The sequence below is a fragment of the Akebia trifoliata genome, chromosome 3 (genome assembly GCF_017979445.1).
Source record: "Akebia trifoliata isolate Shusen 1 chromosome 3, ASM1797944v1, whole genome shotgun sequence".
NCBI classification, from domain to species: Eukaryota; Viridiplantae; Streptophyta; class Magnoliopsida; order Ranunculales; family Lardizabalaceae; genus Akebia; species Akebia trifoliata.
Genome location: NC_141377.1, coordinates 33,825,147 through 33,838,972, shown reverse-complemented (window position 1 = coordinate 33,838,972; position 13,826 = coordinate 33,825,147). Strand labels below are relative to the sequence as shown.

General features: G+C 36.8%; 1 protein-coding gene across 8 annotated transcripts in view; it reads left to right on the top strand.

Annotated features, from left to right (window-relative positions):
- The window catches only part of SGR2 (shoot gravitropism 2 (SGR2)), a 39,669-nt gene that overhangs the window by 23,228 nt on the left and 2,615 nt on the right, over positions 1-13,826 (top strand). For 4 of the 8 annotated variants that reach the window (XM_086434565.1, XM_086434564.1, XM_086434563.1 and 1 more), the window contains 10 exons: positions 1,519-1,584; positions 1,703-2,257; positions 2,345-2,423; positions 4,883-5,007; positions 5,222-5,294; positions 9,283-9,385; positions 9,980-10,073; positions 10,200-10,262; positions 12,351-12,399; positions 12,480-12,583. In XM_086434565.1, the coding sequence (XP_086290691.1) occupies positions 1,519-1,584; positions 1,703-2,257; positions 2,345-2,423; positions 4,883-5,007; positions 5,222-5,294; positions 9,283-9,385; positions 9,980-10,073; positions 10,200-10,262; positions 12,351-12,399; positions 12,480-12,583 (1,311 nt within the window). Of the gene's footprint in view, positions 1-1,518; positions 1,585-1,702; positions 2,258-2,344; positions 2,424-4,882; positions 5,008-5,221; positions 5,295-9,282; positions 9,386-9,962; positions 10,074-10,199; positions 10,264-12,350; positions 12,400-12,479; positions 12,584-13,826 lie in introns of those variants that run through there. The other 4 variants (XM_086434566.1, XM_086434568.1, XM_086434570.1 and 1 more) reach the window with 3 other exon arrangements.

Here is a 13,826-nt window from a genome sequence, read left to right as displayed (position 1 = left end):
TCATCTAACTGAAATGGAATCCTTCTCTTGGAGCCTCGTGGTAATGAGTGGTTATGGGACAAGGTAATAGTAGACAATTGGAGTCAGGGTTGTTCTTCAATCTTCACATCCATACTCTACAATTAAGAAATTATATGGCTAAAATTATTAGAATGTTCAAATACTCTTACCTTTATTTGTAGTGTTTACGGTTCATGTTCAGCTGAGACATGTGAGTACATAATATTCAAGCTTTTTTTATCAGATCCAGATGGATTGCACTAGCAATCCGCATATTGATTCTTTTAAGCAGCCTTTAGACATATGTACAGGTTTGTGCAAACCGTTTTGCATCTTGATGTCCTAAACCTGGACTTGCCAATGTCCAAAATTGTTCTTACTATTAATTATTATTATTTAATAAGGTATCAAGTTCTTTTGATCAAACTTCTCCATCTTGAACACTGTGTTCAAAACCTTTGCAACCATCCCCAAGCCTTCAACCTCATTCTGATATCAATTTGTTGTGGAAAACCAGGATGTGTGCTGGGTTCAATGGCAATGGGAAATAGAGTGGGAAGAATGACAAATGCACATGCACACATGCCAGCTATGGAGTTATGTTCATGGTTGATGATGACATATATATCTCAACTATTTGAATCAAATAAAATACAAAAAAAGGCTCTAGCTGGCTTAAATAGTCCACCTTCCAATCCTTGTCAGATAACCATACCCATAAGCAATACTTCTATACTGACAATTCCCCACTCACCCAAAATACTGGGTGATAAGTTTGGGGGTCCAACTCAAAACCAATTGGCAATGACTGGAGAGGCCCAGGAGCTTATAAGGAGAGAGACAAGGCAATGAGTGTCCGATGTGGGACTAAACTCAACACGCCCCCACACATGTGGGTCGGACTGGGCCAAAGCACATGGTGATATGAACTGGATAATGTGGAGGAAAGAAAGGCCCGCACTAATAACATGATAAGTTTGGGGGTCCAACTCAAAACCAATTGGCAATGAGTGGCGAGGCCCAGGAACTTATAAGGAGAGACAAGGCAACGAGTGTCCGTTGTGGGACTAAACTCAACACTGGGTTCATGCAGGTCGTGGACGGTAGAGTTTAGGAAACCCAAACCATGTATAACAAAACCATGGTATGATATGATGTCAGAAATCTTTTGTTGAGCATAACTGAATTGATTGCTTTCTAAGAATATAACTTCTCCTTTATTAGGAAAGAAAACCAAGACTTAATACAGATGGAAATGATTTACTCGTCCTGCAATTATATTTCTGACTTCTGATACTTTCTACCACTTTTACTTTTTAAATATGCATGTGTTTATTATACAAGTAACATCTTCCATATGATAATATCTTAAGTAACCCAATTTATGCACCTATTAGATATTTATCTGGTGATATGATCATGATTGCTTACAGTAATCATGATTTCATGTAAAGGCATCCATCATGGATTTTGCAAGCGGTTGTTAGGACTTAAAAGATGATATTTTCCTTCTTTTAGGTATCGAACCAGTTAAACCGATTATATATGAAATTTATCAAGAGGAATCCGGGTTATGACGGAAAGGTATGCAGTTGGTCAAACAGTCCAGATTTGTCTTCATATTTTTTTTTTCTCTTTTTAATGATTCAATTGAACCATTGATAAAATTCGAATTTCCTAAACAGTACTACTATTTTTGTAGGTATCCATATATGGTCATTCTTTGGGGAGTGTTCTCTCTTATGATATACTTTGCCATCAAGAGAGTTTGTTCTCTTCCTTTCCAATGGATTGGATGTCCAAGGAAAATGTAATAAATGAAGAATCTAAGCTTGATGGAGCCAATCAGTCTTCTCAGCGTAGAAACTCTGACACCATTGCTGAAAATTTGGGGGGTTTTGTGGGTGCCACTGAGGAAGACAAGTTTTCACAACCAAACTCTATTATTAAGGATGAAAACACCGATGACACCTGTAGCACTGTAAATCCTTTGCTCATATCAGATTCGGAAGAACCTTCCTCAAAGATATATGATGAGCAAGTTCATGTCTCCTATCTGCAGACTATGGATTCCGAGCAATTTCGTGCTCCATCATTGGCTGAAGATGGTCAAGAACCTGAGGTTCCCAGTAACGTGCTTTATCAAGAAGGGAATGACTTGGATTCAAGAACTAGTACTGATTTGCCCAAGTTAGGGGGAAATACGTCTGAAGAAACCGTTGACAAGGATAGATCAATCGAACTGCTGAGGGAAGAGGTAAGGATCTACTCTACTCGGTCTAATTTACTTGGTTGCAGGGCTAATGAGTTAACCTTTCTAATAAAAAAAATATTGTCCTATTAGATTGATTCCCTTAGAACAAGAATAGCAGAATTGGAATCACGGTGCAATGATGTAGCCACAAATGGGAGCAAATATCAAGGTAACAGTTAATCTTTGCCATTTTGCCCCCATTTTATTGATTTCTATAAAGTAACACATTAGATATAAAAGATATGGGGCAATTTGCCTCACATCTCTTCTATCTAATAATCTAATAATTTGTTAAAAAGTAAATCAAATATAGAAATAATTATGAAATTGTTTTATTGAAGCAGAACATATGCCTTATTTTTTTCTTCTTCTAGAATGCTCTACAAATTTCATGAAAACCATAGTAATTTGTTTAAAAATGAATCAAATATAGAAATATAAAGAAAACGAGAAAATAAGCTTGTCCCTGTTTTTATGACTTACTTCAATGCATGAAAGTGATGTAGGACGATGAGTGGGAGTTAAGAAAACGATGGGGGTTTTAGGGAATTGGTTTAGGATTGAGTTAAGGATTTGGGCTAGGATAGGGTAAACCCAAAAGTAATATATATATATATATATATATATATATATATATATATATTTTTTTTTGTGCAAATACGGCAGGATAGATGAAAATGATTAAAGGTTAAGGTTTATAGGATAATGATTAACAGTTAAAAGAATGGAGGAAGGATTACGGTTGAGGTTTGTAGGTTTCAAGAATCAAGAATCAAGAATCAAGAAAGGGGTTTCAAGATTCAAGAATTTAAGACTTTATAAAAAATCAAGAAAACAAAAGTTTATGGGTTGGGTTCTTGAAAGGATTAGAGGGTTCTTGATGGTTTCTTAATCTCTCACAAATAAACAAAAGAAGATAGAGGATAAGAAGAAGATTAAAGAAAAAAAAAGGATATTTACCTTGGAATCATCCAAATGATTTCTATGGCATCAACCATGTTGAATGCACCAACATTCAAAAGAAAATATAAACTTCTTTTTTATTCCATTCATTCTCTATCAATAAACTCTAATACAATCTATAAATATGGAAAATCAACCAAGAATCCTAATAAAACTAAAATACATAATTTTTGTAACTTTCTCTCTCTTAAATTTTCAACCCTAATAAACTTAAATATAACACATTCTAAAGTTACCAAACTGCCTTCAAATATTATACTAAGACTACAGGTCAAAAAACAACAAAAATAATACCCTAAAACAATTCAAAATAATAATAATAACTAATCTAAAATAATCTCGAACGATAAATCTATACCCAATTAAGTGAAAATTTAAATAATTACAAATTTTTCGTCGGAACCATGGACCGTTGACTTGATTTGCGTTCTGCATTAGAAAGTTTCAAGCCAAGCATCTAATATATCTAGTCATCATCAATATTCAACTATTTTTTTAAAAGGTGTATGCATGTTCTAAAAAATAAGATAATCAGAGGTATTCAGACTCAGATATTCTTGATTCATAGATGAAGATAATAAATCGTAAATGATGTCATAATCAAATTATCCACAAAAAAATGATGGCATAATTTACAAACAAAAATAACAAGGTAATCACTCAGTGTCAACCATATTTCACAGTCAGTCAGTTTCATAAACTAATCAATCATAGCCCGTGCTCCTTACTTAGATATTGAATCTACTTAGATCATCTGTTTTACAAGTACTCATCTTAAAGTCTGCATGGTACTTTGAATGATCATGTGTACTTGAACTGTTTCATTTTGAGAAATTTGAAGGATGCAATGAAACAAAAATTGAGTGAGAAGTAAGAGTAAAATGAATGTCTCTGAAAATGAGAAAAGTAGGGAAAAAAGATTCGTTTTGAAATAAATCTCAGAAAAGAGGTTTAAGGTGTTCTAAGTAAACTTATTTGGCCATTTTTTTCTTTGACCTCGCCTTGCTCCTCTAGGACAAGGCTTGGGCTTTGACTTGCAAGATTAGAGTGTAATACCAAGGCTTCAGCCTCTAGGCTTAACCCTTGTGACTCGCACCGAGGCATATGTGTCAAAGCACACTATTTTAGGCACTGCTTTGAATGATGCTAAGGAACCATGATGCCTACAGGGCCATATAATATTTAAAATAGATAGTTTATCATCTCGTAGTGCCCCCACCCAACCAACCAACTAAATGCTTGATGGTTAACCCATATTTTTTAAATTCTAATTTTATTGTACTTGTTCTAAAGTTTTTTCATAATGGTTGGATGATGTTCTTTCTCCTTGTAACTGCTGTCATGGATCACTTTTCACCCATGCCAAATCTGAGATTATAATTTGTGTAAATGCTTTGTAAGATGTCTAATTGTGATCATTAACCTGATTTCTTCAATTATTTGAAATGTCAAGCTTGATTCATCTCCTCAAGCCAAATACTTGAACTACAGCTGAGTTTTAGAATGCTTCAAAGAAACCTTCTTCTTCCACAAGGCACTGCTGTCCATCCAGCACATAATTTGTCCACGGATTAGCATTGTTTTTATTGCTTCTATTTGTGCTCGGTGCTTAGTCATGAAAGGAGCTTGTATTTGATGATTTTTCTGCGGTATTCCACCATATAGCAGGTAACAAGGAGTTAGATACTGATACTCCAAAGCAGTCCTATTCTCAAAAGCTCCCTCCAGAACAAGATATTACGAGTAAGAGTTATACACCTTATATCAAGTACACAAAGCTTGCATTTAAGGTAACAATATATGAGGTTTCCCTTTTCTCTTCATTTGATCTTCTTACTTTTTTCTCTTTTTGTTTTATAGATGCTTGCATTAATCAACATATATTGTTTTTTGTATGAGACAATTCCTTCTATTTACATGATTAAAAAATATTTGTTTTGTTTTACATTGAACATCTTATTATTTTCTATCCATCCTTGTTTGACATTGATTTTTGTCTATCAGGTTGACACATTCTTTGCAGTTGGATCTCCTCTCGGTGTCTTTCTTTCACTCCGCAATATCCGTATTGGGATTGGTAACATCTGAAACCTTTGGTTCCTTGCTATTAGGATCCTACCTTCTTTTTTATTAATAGCGGGGAAAAAAACAGCAAACAAAAAGGAGAGGTTGAGCTGACCAACCCCAAAAAAGAAAAAACACAAGAAACGAAAAAGGAAACAGAACACAAAACACCGAGCTAAGCCTAAGACAGATTATAAACAAATTCCCAGCGAACTATGAAGTCCTTGAAGAACACCCTTTTGAACTCTTTAAAGATCTTGCACCAAAAGAACAAAAGTCCAAGGACCGACAAACATAACTCTTGAGATGACTGCTCCTTTACTTCGAAGATTCTAGCTTTTCTTTGCTTCCATACACCCCAAGTAATCGTGAACGGAGTTAAGCTCCCTATCAACATTTTTGAAGAACGAAATTCACTTTCAAACTGAATCCACTCCTCAAAAACATCTCTTACGATACCCAACATACAAGAATCCACTCCAAACAAGGAGAGAAAGTGAACTCACACTTCTTTTGCCAAGGGGCAATGCAATAGGAGATGATTTACTGATTCCTCATTTAACAAGTGCATGCAACTACAGTTCGGGCCACAAAAACCTCTTTTCCTCAACTGATCTACCGTTAGAATCTTCTCCTTCACAACTATCCACACAAAGAAAGCCACCTTAAACGACACCCTTGGGCTCCACACAACTACATGTGGGAAGGTTGGGCCCCCACTCCTGTTTAAGTTATTATAAAAGTCCCTTACCGAGAATATCCTTTGCTATTAGTGTCTCAAACTCTCGAGTCTTCTCCTATCGAATTTCTTGGCATGTTGTCTAAGGAATTCAACAACTCCAACATCTCCGGTACATCCCAATCATTAAACAGCCTCCTAAACCCTAAGTGCCAACTTGTACCACCAATATCAAACCCACGAAGTTTGCCGTTGGGAGATCCCTATTTTCTAGAGATGGCAAATAGTGAGGGGAATCTCTCTTTGAAAGAACCCACACCGCACCATGAGTCTTCCCAAAATCTAACATTGGTGCCCCTTCTTACTATAGAAGAACTTTTCTTAAATTGAAGCAGAACCTTAAGAATAGCTTTCCAAACCCCACACCCATGAGAACTTCTAGCCTCTCCACTCTCCCACCTGAAAATGTCTTCCCCAAATTTTGCCACAATCACCTTTCGTCATAACCCTTCCCGATCAACTCCAAACCCCCAAAGCCACTTCCCTAATAAAGCCCCATTCAAGACTCCCAATTTTCTAAACCCAAGGTCCCCTTATCTCTTTAGTGTGCATACATTTTTTTAACTCACCAAATGTAGTTTACTTTTTCCTTCCCTATCATGCCACAAGAAGTTTCTAAATATTTTATCCAGTTTCAACTCCACGCTCTTAGGCAACGAGAAAAGAGAAAGGAAACACACTGGGATATTAACCAACACGGTTTTAATCAGAGTTAACTTACCGCCCTTGGAAAGTGTCTAGCTTTTCAAGACCCCAATCTTCTGAATATCCTTTCCACCACCAGATCCCAAATGCTTTTGTTCTTGAAGGATGCTTCGAAAGTTAAGCCCAAGTAAGAGGAAGGTAACGAACCCACATTACACCCCAAAGAAGCTACTAGAAACTCCACGTTCGAGACCTGAGCCACTGGGAATGCTTTGCTCTTACGAAGATTCACTAGTAACCCTGTGACCGCTTCAAAACACACACAACCACATCTAAAATATTAACGTATCATCTGCAAATTGTAATTGTGTGACTAATGGACCCCTTGCACATGGCGTGAAACCTCCCAATTCCCCATTCTCAACCACTTTACCAATTATCTTTCCTAAAGCCTTAGTCACTACCAAGAACAAGAAGGGGATAAAGGGTCACCTTGACGCAGGCCTCGTGAACTCCTAAAGAAACCTCCGGGAGAGCCATTAATAAGATGAAAAAAGAACGTGAGGAAACACACTTCATAATCCAATAAATCCACTTGTGACCAAACCCCATCCCCCTAGAAGGTACCTCAAAACTTTTCCAACTTTCGTGATCATAAGCCTTTTCAAGGTCAATCTTATGAACTAAGCCTGGAACCCCTGATTTCAGCCTCTAATCCAAGCATTTGTTAGAAACTAGAACCCCATCTATGATCTCCCTCCCGCTCACAAAGGCGCCCTGGCTCAGGCCAATGATCCCATCCATCCCCTCTTTAATCCTTGTGGCAAGCAATTTCGAAAGGATCTTGTAAGTAACACCCACCAAACTTATGGGTCTTAGGTCTCCAATATCTATGATCCCCAACTTCTTAGGCACCAAAGCAACAAAGGAGCATGATTGGTAAGGCAAGCCATCAAGCTGCAATGTAGGTTTTTGTAGGAGTTTAAAAGTTTTGTCTCATTGTTTATATACAAAATATCTATTGAGTCCATGCTTAGCCCCTAGATTCCATGCATGTTAAAGAAATAGTTTTGATTAGGTAGGTAGACATTAAGTCCTTGAAAGTTAGAACACAACGCATTGTTTGGTTGATGGTAGCTCACCCAAGCACATTTAGCCGCAGAGTTTTGATGGGAACCGGTGCTTTTTTGGGAGGATCGATGGTGTGGGGAGACTCCCCTTACGGAGTAGTTCTCGACCCCTTGTGAGATCTCTCAAAAGAAAGGACAACCAAGCTTTGGTTTTATTTGTAGATTGGGAGCCAATGGTGCTTGGGATATTGGCTTTAAACGGTCTTTCAATTATTGGGAGTTTGAGATTGTTGCTAGCTAGTCAGGTTGATTCTATTTTGGTGCAAATGGACCGTGAGGACTATAGAGAGTGGGAGGGGTCTTGAGATGGATGTTTCTCAATTAGTTTCTTCTATGAGCCTATAGTTCAGGTAAGTGTTTTGCCGTTTCTTGAGGCCTATCTCTGGGGAGTTACGGTTCCATCCGAAGTTTCATTCTTCACGTGGGCGGCGTCATTGGGCAATATTCTAACTACAAATCAATTGATTAGAAGAGGTTTATGGTTTTCACGTTGGACCTTGTAGAAATCGAAACATTTTGGTATAGTTCATGGATGTATGTCAAATTTAATGCTATAATCTAAATTCGCAAATTTTGTTAATTGGATGCCCTAACCAATCCTTTCCTACTTCTCACTATAGCATGGTGCTGTTGCATCCCATGTTGTCAGCTAGCATGAGTTAATTAAGCAAAGGATTAGATTTCATGTTAGGAGATGGCAAAGCTTGAACACTTGTTGCCAAGCTTACGTAACCTCTTCCTTTATCTAGGTGTGAAACCATCAATGCAGTGCAAAAAAAGCACTACACAGGCGGAGTTTTATAATTTGAATCTATTTTAGTATTAGTTACTTCTCTATTTTTAGTATTCACTTAAAAAGGTATGCTTGTGAGGCCTATGCCCAAATCTTTCTTTTTAGTATTCAATTGAATATTGCTTGATCCTTATTTTCATAAAAAAATTAGGTGTTACAACATACTTTTGTTAGTGTGGGATTAGTCTGATAAACAACCTACCACACTGTTTGTCCCCATTTTATTGAGTTTATGCTTTTATTTTTGTTTTTGGTATTCTCCACGCTTAATGGTTTCCACTGCACCTTGGGGTTTCTACCTCCAATTTAGGTTGTCGAAGTCTTTCTCTCCCCACCTCCACAATAGAACATTGATCAGCTTTGCTGAAGATCGCTTGACCCTTTGGCATCGAAATTTAGGTGCCACAGTTACTTTTGTTGTTTCTTTTTAGACGAAGCTGATAAAGGGAAAATTACACTGTTGGCCCCCCGGTTTCAACCCCAATTCATGAATATCCACGTGTTGTGCTTCAAAAGTGATCTCTCTTAACGTGTTGGAGCTGCAATTTTTTCTGTACTTTTATATCCTCTCTTGGTGTCACATGGTTATGGCTCTTCTAAGATTCTTAGCAGTTATTTGTCATGTATTATCCTATATTTTTTAAACTCATTGATTCAAATTCTCATGAGCTCTTTTATTGTACCTCCATTGTAGGTAAAGGTCAAGACTATTGGGAAGATGAAACCATCAGTGAGGAAATTCCAGCTTGTCAGCAAATGTTCAATATATTTCACCCTTTTGATCCCGTAGCATATAGGTTCGTCTAATTCATTTTTTTCTGAGTTCTCATGCTACATATTCTTGCTTGTCTCAAAAAAGAAAAAAAGACGAAGAAAAGATTATGTATTTCTCTTCATATCTTTTTTTTTTTTATGTAGTATAAGTACATCTCTGTTCCTATCTGTGTCCATAACTGTATGCGTACATTCCTCCTTTTGGCAGGGAGGTGGCAGTGAACCTCCTTCTGGCGCATTCATGTGCCATGTACAAGGGTAAATCCATTAGTTGATGTTTCCCACCTGGGAGTTGACTCCTAGGACTAAATCTGACCTAATTAGATTGTTGCATCTCCAATCTACATCTTTCTTTGGATGGCTAGATAAATATTGAAGAATGTCTAGAAAAAAAGTTTAGTAGTTGGATGCTTATGATGATCCAACAAGGTCAATTACTTCAATAGAATGGGAATACTTCAATAGAATGTTCCCAAGGTGGGATTCATTTATTGTGCACCCCTGACGTCATTTCCACGTCTGGTCAAGGAGAACTGCATTTACTTCTTTTCAATATGATGAATTTCTATTTTGAAGTGAGAACACATTATATGAATCTAGGGTGGGCTTTCGTACAGAGTAGAGCCACTTATCTGTAAAGAGTACATCAGCAAACGCCCCGTTATAATCCCTTATCACAGAGGTGGAAAAAGGTTGCATATTGCGTTTCAGGTAATGTGCTTTAGTTGTCTCAGATAAATGAAAAATATTGACCAGTTGTTTTGCTATTCTGTTCATTTCACCTTCGTGTAGTTTTTTACATAAAAGTACATTTTGTTCATAATCCCTGTGATGCAGGAGTTCACTGAAGATCTAGCTGCACATTCTCAAGCTGTTGTGAACCGCCTAAAATCTGTGAGGGTATGACCTATATTAAACGTTCTGAAGTTTATGTTATGTAACTAGATGATTTTGAATTATTTAATGAAAAATAAATGAAGTATCCCTTATTCTTTAAATTTGTGAAATTTCCCTTAAAACTTTTAGCTCTCTCTCTCTCTATATATAAATATATATATATATATATATATATAGAGGGTGGTGTTTGGCAGCCAACGTTAGGGAGTCAATGTTGTCCTATATGGCATAAAAGTTTCAGATTGAGCTGAAACTTTTAGGTCCATCAAAAGTGGTTTACAAATTTACGTTAAAAAATCGTCGGTCCACAATTTCTGGTGAGAAGATCATCCTCACAAACAATCAGCCCAATCCGAAAATTTTAAGTCATATGGGGCAGATGTGTTGGCTCCCTAACTTTGGCTGCAGAACCTGACCCATATACGTATATATATATATATATATATATATATATATATATATGGGAAATGTTCAGCACCCTAAGTTTTACCACACACTTTAACAAACGTTTTTTGTCCTACATGGGTTAGAAGTTTTGGAATGAGCTGATTTTTGGTGAGGATGATCTCTATGATTAGAAGATCATCCTCCCCAAAAATCAGTCCATTCCGAAATGTTTAGCCCCATGTTTACACGTTGAAAAATCGTGGACCGTCCATTTTTTGTAAATCAATTTTGATGGGGTTAGAAGTTTTTGAATGAGCTGATTTTTGGTGAAGATGATCTCCTCACCATAGAGATCATCCTCACCAAAAATCAGCTCATTCCGAAACTTCTAACCCATGTAAGACAAAACGCGTTTGTTAAGGTGTGTGGTAAAACTTAGGGTGCCGAACGGGACCCTATATATATATATATAGATATAGGGTAGCGTTATTTTGACAAAATCCTAGACAACATTCTACATAAAACATTTTATCTTATATGGGCCAAAAGTTTCAAAATGGGCTGATTTTTTGTGAGAATGATCTCTATGGTGAGAAAATCATCCTCACAAAAAATCAGCCAATTCTGAAATTTCTAACCCTAGTTTATAAGTTGAAGAATCGTGAACCATCAATTTTTTACCATTAGTTTGTAACCACTTTTCATGGGGTTAGAAGTTTTAGAATTAGCTGGTTTTTTGTGAGAATGATCTACTCACCATAGAGATCATTGCACAAAAAATCAACCCATTTCGAAACTTTTTAGCCATATAAGACAAAACTTTGTCTAGAATGTTAGTCTAGGATTTTGTCAAAATAACCTGACCCATATAATATATAGGGTAGCATTCAAGAGCCAGAGTGTTTTGTGTTATATGGGTTAGAAGTTTCAGAATGGGCTAATTTTTTGTGCCAGAGTGTTTTGTGTTATATGGGTTAGAAGTTTCGGAATGGGCTAATTTTTTGTGAGGATGATCTCTATGGTGAAGAGATCATCCTCACCAAAAATCAGCCCATTCCGAAACTTCTAACCACATGTTTGCAAGTTGAAGAATCGTAAACCATCCATTTTTTGTAAATCACTTTTGATCAGGTTAGAAGTTTTGGATTGGGATGATGATCTCAGCACCATAGAGATCATCCTCACAAAAAAACACTTTTATTCTTCAGCTAGTGGTATTTTATTCTTGAAAAACACTTTCCTGACTAAGCTAAGAAATTTTCTTGACCTCACCTCAATGTAGCTTCTAAAAACATGATTGGATGCCACAAGGATGTAGTTCACAAAATTTTAAGGTCAACCGTTGAATTTTAATTTTAAATTTAGGAGTTTGGTGGACGTCCATTTTCACAACTTTGGATCAAACTTGATTTTTAATTTTAATTTTAATTTATATATTTATTTGGAATTGATATTTAACATGAAGTCTAGAGGGTTGTGGTGTTGGATTGCCAATCTGGCAATCCATCTGGGCCCAACAACCCTTAGTAAAATTTGAAATCTTACTAAGGTAGTCATGCTAGCCTCACTCTTTATTCTTTCTAATATTCTAGAAAATTCTTGATCTTTTGAATACAACCTTTGTTCTCTAGAATTCCTGTTAAAACAATATCTACATGTGTAGCTTTTGGTTTCATGTTTTTAACGTTAGAAATGTTTGAATAGGTCAAAGTGCTAACTGCCTGCCAATCGAAAGACACAGATGACATGGAAGGCATGTGAAACTTTTCTCTTACCTATTATTTCCTAAATATCGCTATTTCTATATGTTTTGACTATGCATATGGATTGTAGAAGAGACAGAAAATTCTCAAGAAACGAAAGAAAGATCATATGGTTCAATCATGATTGAGAAGTTAACTGGGAATAGAGAAGGTCGAATCGATCACATGCTTCAAGTGAGTAATCCTACCAATGTGGTGTTGCTTTGTCCTTATAGTAGATACATTGCAAATATTTTTTGATCAATAAAGATCAATTTATTGATAAACAAAGAAAATGAGGGGGGTCGAGGGGACCAACCCAAAACAAAGAAAAGCGACGTAACAAAAAGAAAGGAAAAACAACAAAGAAACGCGAGCAACAAGCTAGTCTCGCGGCAAATAACAAACCCTATCCCATCTTACAATAAAATCTTCAAAGAAAAATCCCTTAAATTTCTTGTAAAGTTTGCTTTTAAGAGAACATGAGCGCCAAAATAGATAGAACCAATCCTTCCAATATAGAAACTTTCCCCTCAAAGGTGCAACTGTTCCGATTTTTCCAAATACCCCAACATATCACAAACGGTGCCAAGAACCAAAGAATCCGTTTGATGACGTGAAGGAGCCTCCCCAAACAACCAAGACTCCAAAGTTGACTTAACCAAGCGAGGAAAGCAACCCACTAAACCGAATAAAGAAAAGAAATGCGCCCAAATGTCATGTGTCACCCAACAATAAATGAGTAAGTGATCCGTCGTTTCTACATGAGATCTACACAGACAACACTGATTCGGAAAAATGAATCATCTTCTGATTAACTGGTCCATAGCGGAGAGTCTCCCAAAGGTTGCCAACCAGATAAAGTCCAAGATCTTAGAAGGGATCTTACTACCCTAGACGAAAGAATGAGGAAATGACGTTGCACTCTTTGGAGCAATGCCATCATACATGGATTTGACAGTGAATTGCCCATCCCTAGCACCACCTCACAATTTCTGATCGTACAAAGAGCCCTCCATGTGGCTATTCTCCACCAAAAAAAATTAATCTTCCTAAAGTTTTCATCTCCCAATCATTAAAAGTCCTTTTAAACCCAAAGTCCCAGTTTGTCACCCTATTCCCAAAGTTTTGAAAAGAGAGATAACTTGGTTCTTTTTCAACAAAAAAACATCGTTAAGAGGTCCATCCTCACACCACCAATCCTCCCAAAATCTCACCTTACTCCCACTCCCAATCTTAAATTTCAATATTTCTTAAGTAACCAAAGTCTTCTTAGGATACCCTTCCACACCCCAACGCACCTCTAGCCAGCCCACTCTCCCACCCATTCCCACTCACCCCATATTTATCCGCCATTATTTTCTTCCAAAGACTTTCCTCCTCCTCCCCAAACCTCCAAAGCCACTTTTCCAACAAAGTCGAATTCATAGAACTAAAA